Source organism: Mytilinidion resinicola (assembly GCF_010093595.1).
Source record: "Mytilinidion resinicola strain CBS 304.34 unplaced genomic scaffold BDZ99scaffold_5, whole genome shotgun sequence".
Lineage (NCBI taxonomy): Eukaryota > Fungi > Ascomycota > Dothideomycetes > Mytilinidiales > Mytilinidiaceae > Mytilinidion > Mytilinidion resinicola.
The window spans coordinates 1041489-1053639 of NW_022985441.1; the positions used below are offsets into that span (position 1 = coordinate 1041489).

The 12151-nt window shown below is 49.8% G+C and overlaps 6 protein-coding genes across 6 annotated transcripts; 3 read left to right on the forward strand and 3 right to left on the reverse strand.

Moving 5' to 3' along the window:
- Positions 1 to 1119: 1119 nt before the first annotated feature.
- Positions 1120 to 3245, reverse strand: BDZ99DRAFT_411654 (uncharacterized protein). Its single transcript, XM_033716626.1, has 6 exons — positions 3180 to 3245; positions 3009 to 3128; positions 2625 to 2957; positions 1942 to 2570; positions 1814 to 1892; positions 1120 to 1741 (listed from the first exon to the last, which is right to left on the reverse strand). Exons 1-6 carry the CDS (start codon positions 3213 to 3215, stop codon positions 1157 to 1159), a joined length of 1782 nt encoding a protein of 593 aa, XP_033580110.1. The 5' UTR covers positions 3216 to 3245; the 3' UTR covers positions 1120 to 1156.
- Positions 3246 to 3875: 630 nt separating this feature from the next.
- On the forward strand, positions 3876 to 4737 carry BDZ99DRAFT_460445 (DUF1763-domain-containing protein). Its single transcript, XM_033719386.1, has 2 exons — positions 3876 to 4240; positions 4293 to 4737. Exons 1-2 carry the CDS (start codon positions 3966 to 3968, stop codon positions 4414 to 4416), a joined length of 399 nt encoding a protein of 132 aa, XP_033580111.1. The 5' UTR covers positions 3876 to 3965; the 3' UTR covers positions 4417 to 4737.
- On the reverse strand, positions 4590 to 5828 carry BDZ99DRAFT_507227 (DUF814-domain-containing protein; the record flags this gene model as incomplete). The annotated part of the gene is made up of 6 exons (XM_033724228.1): positions 5482 to 5828; positions 5390 to 5430; positions 5157 to 5283; positions 5003 to 5106; positions 4800 to 4949; positions 4590 to 4736 (listed from the first exon to the last, which is right to left on the reverse strand). Exons 1-6 carry the CDS (start codon positions 5552 to 5554, stop codon positions 4590 to 4592), a joined length of 642 nt encoding a protein of 213 aa, XP_033580112.1. The 5' UTR covers positions 5555 to 5828.
- A 670-nt stretch (positions 5829 to 6498) lies between these two features.
- Positions 6499 to 7774, forward strand: BDZ99DRAFT_250739 (aldolase). The gene is made up of 4 exons (XM_033713672.1): positions 6499 to 6778; positions 6831 to 7075; positions 7134 to 7577; positions 7630 to 7774. The coding sequence occupies exons 1-4, from the start codon at positions 6613 to 6615 to the stop codon at positions 7726 to 7728; spliced, it is 954 nt and encodes a 317-aa protein (XP_033580113.1). The 5' UTR covers positions 6499 to 6612; the 3' UTR covers positions 7729 to 7774.
- Positions 7629 to 8423, reverse strand: BDZ99DRAFT_460447 (uncharacterized protein). Its single transcript, XM_033719387.1, has one exon. It carries the CDS (start codon positions 8219 to 8221, stop codon positions 7820 to 7822), a length of 402 nt encoding a protein of 133 aa, XP_033580114.1. The 5' UTR covers positions 8222 to 8423; the 3' UTR covers positions 7629 to 7819.
- A 424-nt stretch (positions 8424 to 8847) lies between these two features.
- On the forward strand, positions 8848 to 12125 carry BDZ99DRAFT_438079 (TrkH-domain-containing protein). Its single transcript, XM_033717605.1, has 6 exons — positions 8848 to 9261; positions 9316 to 9429; positions 9493 to 10909; positions 11022 to 11165; positions 11212 to 11263; positions 11322 to 12125. Exons 1-6 carry the CDS (start codon positions 9164 to 9166, stop codon positions 11840 to 11842), a joined length of 2346 nt encoding a protein of 781 aa, XP_033580115.1. The 5' UTR covers positions 8848 to 9163; the 3' UTR covers positions 11843 to 12125.
- Positions 12126 to 12151: the final 26 nt, after the last annotated feature.

Here is a 12151-nt window from a genome sequence, read left to right on the forward strand (position 1 = left end):
TGAATTATACAGACCTCATTATTTCCATCGAAAGACTCATTACAGACGAGCACGATCACAGCTTAGCAATCCAACCAAACAGCTTCGGCGGCATGCCTGTTCGGAGTCAAAGTTCTGGTTCGGTCTCTGCCATCAAACTCATATTCAGACATTACAGAACTCCAACTTGATGGCTAGAATTAGAATATGAAGCAAACATTCACCAACGTTGCCAAAAGACCCGAAGAAGCTATTAGAGCTATGCAGAATGTATATTACAGTGCTTTTGTTCCCTATTAGTCGAAGTCGGATATCCCTCAGAGTCACGGCTACATTCCACCTGGCGGTTTTCTCATCCCACAACTTCAAGAAATTCCCCCGGGTATACTCATGCAGTGATCCATCGTTCCTATGCATCGCAAAGACGCCAAGAGCGCTAAACCCCACCACGCTATGCATAAAACAAGAAGAAAAGTCCCAGAACCCTTAGAATCCCGCACCACATTGATCCCCCCAAAAAGCCTTTAGTCCATGGGTGGTCGTTAGGATTAAGTTGATAGCCGATAAGCCTCGAGTTTCGGGACTTGTTCCCGATGATACTCTTTCATAGCCCTCTGCATCACCCCCTAATCACCCCACTCCTCCTCCACCACGACTCTCTATAGCGCCTCAATGTCCCAGGTAGGCCATTCAGAGCACGAGAAAAGGCGAGCCCTATGCATCTCCTCACGGCCTTTCTTTTTCAGCGCTTTCTTCAATGCCTTCTTGTCAAGCTCAAGATCATCATTGTCAGTTAATAGCCCTAAATTCTTCTCCTTAAGCTGAGAGAAAAGAAACGTATGTTAGTAAGTAGAAAGACAAACAGGAAGACCACTTACCACGTGTCGCTTCGGCTTCCCGTGGTATCGGTGGGTTAGGACAAGACGAATCTTAGAGGAAGGTTCCGCTCCATTCGGTAAGGCTTCAGATAAGTTCGAGCATGAAGGTAAATTATTTAGAGTCATGGACTGACTTGTGACCAAAGGTTCCGCTCCATTCGGTAAGGCCTCAGATAAGTTCGAACATGAAGGTGAGTTATTCAGAGTCATGGACTGCATTGCGGCCAAAAAGTCAAAGTCTTCTGAGGCAGTCGAAATTTCGCCAGAATTGTAACCTCCCGATATTGAAAGGCGTCCAGCTATAGTTTCGGGGGAATAACTAGGCCCATGAGAGCTCGACGAGCTGATCGCGCTGATGAGGATTCTGATTTAGCGTTGAAGAGGTCCCGTTCCGTTACACTTGGCGAACATACCAGATTCTGTCGTTGATATGTGTGGCTGGGTCCATGGCCTTTAGCAGCAATTCCAACAGAAGCGTCAATTGAGTTTTGGTGCGATAGGTTACCTTCAAAGGGGTATGCCATGGGTGGCGGGGGCAGAGGACGATCTCTGTCTCTCAACTTGTATCTCGCCTCGTGATACGAAGGAGTTACCTTCGGATGCATGAGTCCGTAGTCTGGCGGAGCAACATCTCGTTCAATTGAAGGAATGGGCTTATCATGCTCATGATCTACGGTCTTCGGAAGCCAGATGTATGCGTCTCTCGACAGTGAGATATTTGTGTCAGGCATACGAGGGAGCTGGTGGCGTCCCGCTTCAGCATGCGTCCGAACACGCTGTGAGTCAAGACGGGGATGTACTGGGTTAGGTGCAGCATATAAGAGGTCGCGATGTCCTACCGCGTTGGGACGTACTGGAAGTGGTTCGTCCTCTACCGGTTGCAGCTAATCATGGTCAATATGCAGAAATGAAAGAGACAGGGTTGTCGCATTGAATGCGTGGTAATGAGCACTTACGTTGAAAAGCCGCCCGTGAACATCTCTTCCTTGAAATGGTGCACTCTGCCGGGGTGAAATCAAGGATGAAGCCGTGGGTCTAAAAACAAATGAGTATTTCTCCGCAAGCGAACATTATGAGATCTCACCTGGTAGGAGCTAGTCGATACTCTCGCTTGGGTGTTTTGGCGCGTAAGTAACCGGTACGATGCTCGGGTAGACGTGGGTGGGCTAAGTGGGCGAGGACGAGTTGTTCCGGACGGTATGCAGGATCGGAACGACGATGGTCCTGATTGACGGCTGAAGCTGACAGGCTCAGGCCATTGCGCGAAGACGGGGGACGCACAACGTAGGCCTCTTCGCGAGCGCGGGCAGCGTTGCGAGTCTCGAAATGATGAGTAGCTGCAACATCGCGAGAATAAAGTACGAGGTCTTGGGATCTGGCTTCGCCTGAAATGATCTCAATGTCATCGTCTTCCTCATCGTCCTCAGACCTGCCGCCTTGAATTTTGAGCTGGCCACCATCGTCCTCTTCGTCGTCATCGTCGAGGATTATCACCTCACGGAAGGCTTCTTCCAATTGTTCTGGATCTTCCCCACACCATTTTTTCATAACGTTAAGGCAATCTTGCTCAACTACAATTCTGGCATCGTCCCGGTGCATGGACCTCAGGAGCTGGTCATAGTTGGTGTACTGGTGCCGAATGTGAGCGCCCACGGCAAGCTGCACACGGCGGGGTAAGCCTAAATCTCTGTCATTGCCAACCGTTTTTTCGTCCTAAAGAGCGTTAAAATCGTTACAATAGAATGACCGGGTAGTCGCCCGACGTACCTCGCCAAAAGCACGCCTGATGACCTCATTCATGTCATCGTCCGGAATGTTAGGGAATAGATCGAGCATAGCTGCCCCGATCTGATCCTTCGTTTCTTGGACGGTCAGATTACGGCCTTTGCCGATGCGTTCACGATGCGTATCCAGGCTGCGAACGATCCTGTGGGATTCATTGAGATCTCTGGGCCGATAGTAGGTTCCGTTAGGGTGCTGAACATAACCATGATAGTCGCAAGCCATGTCTACGACATTGGATGGAAAGTGGAATCCAATTCGGTGGACGTGATGAGCGACCTTTCCTGGGTCGCGATGGATAGCGCGAACGGGCTTCTCCTATTCATGTATCAGCAGGAAGGAACATGAAGTTGCGGGAGAGATACGGACCGTAACTAGATATGCTAGCAGGTTTTCCCGTCGGCATAGATCCTTACAGCGCTCCGTGAGGTCGGGGCTGCCAGCGGGAACATAAGTGTACCCTTCGGGAGGCTTGATATGGAATGTGTTCTAGATGTGACACATAAGCTCCTGTTCATCTGAATGGGAGGTAGAACATACCATCGCCTTCAGTGGCTTTTTCTTCGTCTTGACCATCTCAAACACCACTTTGTGAACTTTTTTCTTCTCTTCATCCTTCTTTCGCACTGCAATAGTACCTGCTGCGCGCGCTACTTCGGCTGCACCGGCCGGTGCTCGATGGTTCAATCTTGTCATGGCGCGCTTATCTCATTCCAGTGAGTGTGTTTCGAAGGTTCGGCGGAGGAGGACCTAAAGAAAATCTGAATGACTGTCGGTTAGTGCTTTGCCGCGCCCTCGAGCGTGTTTCGTTCGTCCACACTGCTCAGCCCCTGCTCGCAGGCCTTCGCCTTTTTCTCCACTGTTCCAAGTACTGCTTTTTCTAAAGTCACGCGCCGTCTCATCGGACGGCAAACACAGTCCCAGGTTTGCAACCACAGTGGGCAGCAGTTGTTGTCTGTCGCTAGCAGCTTGTTGCCTGTCGTCGATGTTGTCGCTGTCATCGACTAATAGTCAAGAGATCCACGGCTTCACCTTCGGGTGTCGAAGAGTGGTCCCAGGGCTCCAGGGTTGAAGCACGATGTTGACAGGACGAGTGAAGGAGGGCGGCACAAGGTTGTTGACAGGAAATAGGCGGTGCCAAGCTTTGCCGCTAGCCCCGGCAAATTCCGCACCCTCAGCCCTACGGAGTACCTAGGTACAAACGTTGAGCTCTCCGATCTGTGCGTCTTGACCGGCTCTCTGTGACTTTGCTCATATGTGCTCCTGTGCCCGATCTTATTCGAGTCAGCACTCCAGCTATATCAATTCGCCGTCTTCGTCCTTAGCATGTCCTCGGAAATCGTACATGCCTATCGGCACCTCTACCGACACGGCCTCCGCTCTGTCCAGTTCTCATCGCCTGCTCGATATACGCTCCGTGATCGTCTCCGAGTCGCCTTTCGAACGGGCGATCCGCTCGAGTTTAGCCAGCCCAAAATCGACAACACGATCGAGTTCCTCAAGGGCGCTACCCGGGAGAGAGGTCTGGAACATCGCCTCCTCAAAAACTTTCTTCATGTCTGGTTCCACCAAGGAAGACCAAGGCCGCCCAGGAACAAAAGGTAAATTTGCATGATAATGGAGCACACGGGCTACATATTGATTCTTCCTCAGTGATGCCGACCAGAATTGGACGAGATACACAGCCTATGACCCGTGGAACCACAACATCCGAATGCTGAACGAGAGTATGGGAATGTGTCTGCCAATGTCCCAGCCACCGCTACTTGACTACTGAATAGCCGAACCTGTTCCATCTAAGCGGTTCGATCGTGGATCCTTACAGCAGCCGACATGGGCAAACAAGTGGGTAGATGGATATTGAGGGAAACGGCGTGGGAAAAGAAGGCTTGAGTTGAAGCAAGATCTTCACTCCAGCGATCTCACCGGCATAGGCTTGCCCGTGAGGCTTCACATGAAGTCGTCTTCGAAGTCCGCATCTCGGTCTTGGTTGCTCGAGGATGCGACCGCGTCTTCAGAAAGCAGATCGTCGTAGGCATGATCCCTCTGCCAGGCCTTCTCCTTCCGCTCCTTGGCTACTCTAGCCTCCTCCTTTTGCTGTTGTGAAACAGAAATCAGCATTGAGCCAAATAGCTGGGTCTAGTGTTCAGAGTTCCTTACCCTGGCAAGCTGAGTAGCTTTGTCGCGGCGCCTCAACTCCTTCTGTCGCGTTTCCTTCTCTTGTCGAAGGTCGGGGAACTTCTCGATCTTTGTCTTGTTGAGACGATTCACGATAGCGTTTTCTCGTTGAGCAACGTGGATCTTCTTGACCTGCCTCAGAGTTAGGCCATTGCACAATGCTCTCCAAGACCTAGCTGGCCCACCTTGCGCTGGTCCTTGAAGCTCACTTGGCCAACTGCCATACTGCCATCTTTCTTGAGATTGGACCATGGAGTGTAGATAACAGTGATGTTATCCTTCTTGTTGCCTTGCCGAGTGTTAGTGCATTTCGCTGAGGAAGGACTCAGATAGTTAGACCTTCAATGGAATTTGCCTTCGTCAGCTGTGCACAGTCTGTGAGAAGATCTGACGGTATCGAATCCCATGAGTCTCCCTCATTCATTCGAACGTATACGTGAGCGCTGGAAAGATTGTCGACATGGAACTGGGCACTGTTATTCAGAGCTCGGAGTAGTATGACAACATTTTAGTACCCTTTATAGGACGATTAGAAATCTTCCCAGAAGCGATTATGGGTTCCCAGACACTTACCAGACATCCTCATCTAGTCCGTATTTGATCAATTCTTCGTCTAATTTGAGTGAGTAGATCGCTCGAACAATTTGATGGCTATTCGTCTCACTTTCAACCTTATCCTTGCCAACGTAAATGAAGGCAGCTGGAGACACCGTGTTGCTCGTGAAGTAGTAAACCATACCTGCCCTATTCCTTTATATAGCAGCAGTTCTGAGACGATGTCGTGGTTGAGGTTGTGGAGCTCGACACGCGGGGCATGGAAAAGGTGGCACACTAATTCTAGAACAAGCTGTCTGGTGTGTACACCTGTCTACCACTGCTTGGGTTGCTTCAATGTATTTTCGGAATCTAAAGAGGATAGAAGCTCTTCACCTTGGGCTATGTGGAAACTTGTTGAAGTACTTCATGCAGTAGCAGACAGGTGCCCTTATAAGACAGAGTGCTTGACGAATGTGCCACTTTTTTCATGCCAAGCGTGCTCGAGGGCGGGGCGCAGTTGCTCAAATGGCCACGATTTTCTACCAATGACGTCTTTGTGCAAATCTTTTTCCCTTCTTTTAGCACTGGGAAATGCGACACACCCCAACGAGAAGAGGCATGTTAAACTCTAGTCATCACTGAACATTGGCGCACCAGCTTTTGATAGTCTGAAGTGGAAAGGACGCGATTTTTAGCTATCCCACACCACTATCCACTTCACCAAATCAGTGCCCCAAAGCCCAACTGACGAGCGTTTCATCATGGCCATGCCAGTATATCCATCACCGTTTCAAGTAGCACCGATAGCAGAATCGCCAGGGCCACGTCCTGGAACTCGTGCCTACGATCATGAACGCGCGATAGCTTCGTTTCCGGTAGATGCGCAAGCTACGTTCTACGAACTGATCACTTCAACTTCCAAGCCAGGTCGCCGGCGGCGCTCTGCTGAAGAAGTCAAGAAGGGTATTCTCTAGTTCACGAATCCATCTCGAGCATGTCCGACTGCAAAAGACCAGAGCGACCGTCACTGGTGGAAGCATACGGTACTTCATGTCTCATCCGGTGTATAATTAGCCCACTAACTCCACTATTTCAATAGTTTCGATATTGCCCTATTGAGCAACGCCTCTTTGCATTGCCCACGCGGAAGCACACACGCGAACGCAGAGTCATTGTCGAGGAAGACTTGTTTAAGACGATCGTCTATGAACACGATATTCATGGGTCGAGAGGGCACCAGAACACTGCTACTGCCCTTATGGAACGATACTATGGGCCTACGCGACAAGAGATTCTTGCTCTACTTAAGCAATGTCAAACGTGCGGGAAGGGACGAGAAGCGGTGCCTGATTTGCCTAACGTGTTCATGCCTGGATTATCTACTTCCTTACAGCAGATGTCCCATGGCGCCTTGCCACTCAAAGGTAATTTTCATCCTTCTAGTCTCCAGACAGCTTGATACTCAAGAGCTTATAGGAATCCCTGGGTTTCCTTCTTTTGCTGAGAAACGGATTTGGCAACTTAACCATATGGCGGCAGCTTTCCGATATTTCAATCGCCGCAACTATATCGAAGGCATATCAGGTCATATCAGTGTTCGTGATCCTGAGTACACAAACGCTTTCTGGATTAATCCCCTTGGGATTCACTTTGGCCTTCTGAAAGCATGTGACATGATTTTGCTCGACATGGATACTGGTATGGTGCTAGGTGGTAATAGAGTGAGTGCCAAAAATTTACACTGCTGTTGAGCTCAACGTCTAATCGGTCAACGTCTAGTCACGTCCTGCAAGCGCCGTAGGATTCCAGATCCACAAGTCCATCCATCTCGCGAGAGGAGATGTCAATGCTATATGCCTCGCTCACACCATTAATGGAAGCGCGTACTCCGCTTTAGGAAAGCCATTGGAGATGATTACGCAAGACGCATGCAACTTCTACAAGGCTCATAGCGTGTACACGAATTATGGAGGCGTCGTGCTGGGTGAGGAAGAAAGCCGTAACATCGCATCAGCTCTTGGACGGAACAAAGCTTGTCTGCTCGTGAACCATGGATTGCTCACTACTGGCGGGACTGTGGACGAAGCAGCGTACCTTTTCGGACTCATGGAGCGATGTTGTCAAGCGCAGCTTCTGGCCGATGCTGCTACTGCTGCTGGTAAGCCTAAGCATATCATCGGCGAACACGAGGCTGCATATAATTTCAAATTGACCAGTGATCCGGTAAGGACTTCCTAACCTTTGGAATGGCGGAGCCTCACATCTGTTTTGATAGGAGAGACTGTACGCAGATTTCCAGCCCGACTACGACTACGAAGAAGCCATGAGCCATGGTGACTTCAAGCAATTCGACACGGCAATGTTCCTCGATTGAATGCCGAAGCCAAACATCTTGCCTCACAAGACATCCATGGAAGACTGGATTGTAATAAAATACATGTAATATAAGAGCTAGCAGACTGGATTCAACGCCTGTCTAGGCCAGGCTCATCCTCCGTGGCATCATCCGCCAAACCGAAAGCATCCTTCTGTTTTGCATGCTTCGCGTATCGATCATGCCCCTTAGCTCTTGGGTCCATTCCCGCGTCGTCCAGGTTCTTCTTCTCGACTGATGAAGGAAGCTGGTCACCAGTTCCGGTGACCACCTCCCCAGTCTGGCCTTGGTCTCGTGGACCACGGGGAATATCTGTTGCGTTGTCGACGGCAGAGGCAGGGTTTGCATGGCTGAACTCAACGCCCGGGTCCTGCTGGTCTGGACGAGGGACCGAAGCGATAGTGCGTTGGACACCGGCGTCGTTGGGAATCGTGGTGCCATCAACAGCCATGTCGCTCAGAGAGCCGCCTTGGTGTGGGTCTGTCGGGGCCATTGTGTTTTGGCTGATGTATTGGGATCAACGAGATTTGGTCGTGGTAAGGTGATGACTATGAGTTTGAGGGCTCTAAAGGAGGGATTTGGTACAGGACACAATACTGAGAGGTCCTTAGACAGGAAACCTTTTTGTATGACCACAGCTACGCAACTGACCCAGTTTTGCGTCATGAATACGACATGTTCCGCTAGATCGGTATTCATCAACATCCGCCCGAGTAGACTAGTTATACTTCGTACTTTCAAATAATGATAATGCTTTTTAAACTACACAACTAATGACTTCAACCAAGCATTTTGGGACGGCGACAAGGTTTAGGGGTAGTCGATAGAAACGAAAAGCGATGAAGAGCCCCGAAATGTGCTCGCTGGGGGCCCTGATGGGAAGATCTGAACTCTATATAGTGCGGCCACCACTACTTCAGACTTGTTTGATATCCTGGTGCCCTTGATCAAAGACTGTTTCTTGAAAGTGATCAACTTGAACAGTCATTACCTCATGAAGCCACAGTAGTGGTCGGAGGATTCACTTTCATGCCAGTCCCGACCGACTGCCGAACCGAGTGCCCAACATCATCATTTTTTATCACCCACGATGGCTCTGCTTCCACCTCATTGCTGTCCTGCCTACAACGAGTCCCCCTTGGCTCAATCCGACTTTTCTACGGTAGTCGCATCGAATGGGAGCTGTTGCTCTAGCCACGTCGTCTGCTTACCTTTGTCACGAAACGAATAGCACGCCCTTCTTTATCGACCTCACCACAGAGCGAGCAATGCTGCAACCATGAGCTGCTATCCGCCGTACCGTGAATGCAAGACCGCTATACCTTGCGCAACTCCGCGCTCATCTCCCTACCTCTTATGCCACGGCAGTCCCTAGACACCTCCGTTCTTCCCAACATACTCGAATCTCTCTGAAGTGTTAGAAGTTTTAGCCAGCATGGCATGGATCAAGTCGCCGCCAACTCTTCGCCGAGTCCCTCGTGTCCTCCATCGAAACCTGCCTCCTATCAACTTCATCACTATACACTACATATAGTAAATTGCTACGCTTCCTGCGACCTGGCTTGACTGACTTCTTGTGCCCCACAGCTTTATTGGAACATGCCTCCTGTCTGCCCTTATATTCTGGGGCGCTTCAACGCCTTCGAAGAGCGTGAGATTCATCGACGCGCTGTTCCTGTGTGTTAGTGCTATGACCTTAGCGTATGTCCACCTAACTTTCTCTTCCATATCTAAACTCATCCTGCACTTGCTGACAGTCTCCAGGGGCTTGAATACGGTTAACCTCTCTACATTGAACACCTTCCAGCAAATCGAGCTGTTCTTCCTGATAATGCTTGGTTCTGCGATATTCGTATCAGCATTCGTAGTTCATGTTAGGAAGAGAGCGTTCGAACACAAGTTTGCAGCGGTAGTCGAAAAGGACCGGCAGAGACGTGAAAGGGCAAAGAGCTCAGGTCATAGCATGTCAAGATCACTGGTCCGGCGGTTATCGATGAGCTTCTCACGATCTGACAACAGACTTGGTGTTCCGGGGAAGAGCATACGGGCTTCGGAAAATCATGATTCGATCACACAAGAGAAGGCCCCAGGTGCATTGGATAATTCTAGTACGCTGGATATGGGCTCAAACCTTCAGGCTGAAAAAGATGGGCTGAGCCCCCAAGCGCAGGATCAATCTTCAGCAACGCAGAATGGTTTGACTCGGCGCTCCTCAGCCGTTCAAACCCTGCCCGGATCAGTTCAATCAGCAGCGGAGACCTTCAGAATGCCTACGACCGCGAGTGATTCCGGCTCGCCTCTAGACCATAACAGCAGTTCTAACCCCACTGAAGCATTTCGGAGGCAGTCTAGAGTGAATTCGCCCTCCACTTTTGAAGATGCCATTACGGATGATGCCTCTCCTGACCATATTTCTTTTGGGCCAGATACCCTTTTTAGAACGTTTCCTGCGGACTCAGGTACATTACGGCATCACCGCATCTTGTCCATGCAGGGAGTGGGTGCCCATTCGGACGCTAGCATCAAACTAAGAACGAATTCTCAAACAAACGTGCACCCAGATGTTGTTCCAGAGTCATTTGGAATTAGGGCAAGAAGATATATCCCATTTACATCTTCTGGCCGTCTATCGCGCAACTCCCAATTCCATGGACTTAGCGAAGCACAGAGAGAACACCTAGGCGGCTGCGAATATCGAGCAATCCAACTTCTGTCCTGGGTGGTGCCTCTGTACTTCATCTTATTCCAGCTCCTTGGTTGCTTGGGTATTGGTGCCTATGTCGCCAACAACAAAGCTAGCGTGACCGAAAGGAACGGACTGAATCCGTGGTGGGTGGGAAGTTTTAATGCAGTGTCCGCTTTCAACAATTCGGGGATGAGCTTGCTTGATGCAAATATGGTCGCCTTCCAAACATCCATCTACATGCTTATCACGATGGGTCTTCTCATTCTAGCAGGCAATACCTGCTACCCAATTTTTCTCAGATTGATCGTATGGGTATTTTACAAACTGGTCCCGAACGGTGAGAGCTGGAGCGAGACCCGCAAAACACTGAAGTTTTTGTTGGATCATCCAAGAAGATGCTACACGAATCTTTTTCCTGCGCAACACACTTGGTGGTTGCTCGTCTCCGTCGTCGCGTTGAATGGGATCGATTGGCTCGCTTTTGAAGTTTTGAATGTGAGCCACCCCTAGGTGTTGTAACGAAGCCGCACATAAGTCATGAGAACGTCTTAATTAGCGCGGTTTTACGGCAAAGAAGATCCTCGGAACTAACAGCAACGATTTATAGATTGGCAACGACGCTATTACCTCGCTCCCGGCCGGAATGGAGGTCATCGATGGACTCTTCCAAGCCCTCGCAGTCCGTAGCGGTGGCTTCTACGTGGTGCCTATTCCGAACGTCCGCATCAGTTTGCAAGTTCTTTACGTTGTGGCAAGTTTTTCCTGTGTGAAAAAGTTGGCACCACTAATGAATGTAGATGATGTACATAAGCGTGTACCCAGTTGTAATTACAATGCGAAACTCTAATGGTGAGTCTCTCATCTTTCTCCAAGCATGTGGATGACCATGTACTAAATCTAGCTTTAGTATATGAAGAGCGCAGCCTGGGTATTTACTCCGACGATCCTGGATATGACGCTGTCATCGCGTCCTCATCCTTCTTCAGCAAACTTCGCCGCACCATTACCGGAAAGCGTTGGGAGCAAAGAACCTCATATTTCGTGCGACAGCAGCTCCGCGCCCAGCTCGCGCACGACGCGTGGTGGATCGTACTCGCCATCTTCCTGATCATGATCATCGAGGGCTCTCAGTTCGAACGCAATCCGGCCATATTCAGCGTCTTCAATGTCATTTTTGAAGTTGTCTCGGGCTACGGCTGCGTGGGTATTTCTGTCGGCTTGCCGAATGAGGCGTATAGTTTCTGTGGTAGCTGGCATACACTCAGCAAACTCATCCTTTGTGCTGTCATGCTTAGAGGGAGACACAGGGGATTGCCCGTCGCGATTGATAAGGCAGTTCTTTTGCCTGGAGAAGGACTCCATCAGGCGGAGGAGGAGGATGCCCAGATACGGATGGAGAGGACAATTAGCCGGGGAACAGCTGTTTGAGCTGTCACCGAGCCTACTGTGTCTCTTTGGAAAATTCTTTGCATAACCTTCGGGAATTATACGGTGTTGAACGGCACGTTGTCTCTATATTAGTAGATCGTTCGCTACCAATTTTGTATGACATGAAGCTGTTATTTGAGTCTTTTTGCATGATGCGTGACTGTTCAGTTTTTCTGGTAGCTTCAGAGAAGTTTGAGATGGTCGGGGCTGCTTGGCTGGTTTCTGGTTGTTGTTTTGATGGGAGATACGGGTTTGATGTTGGAGATGTTGGAGGTGTTGGACCAACACGCAATCAGTGCTTCTATTGGT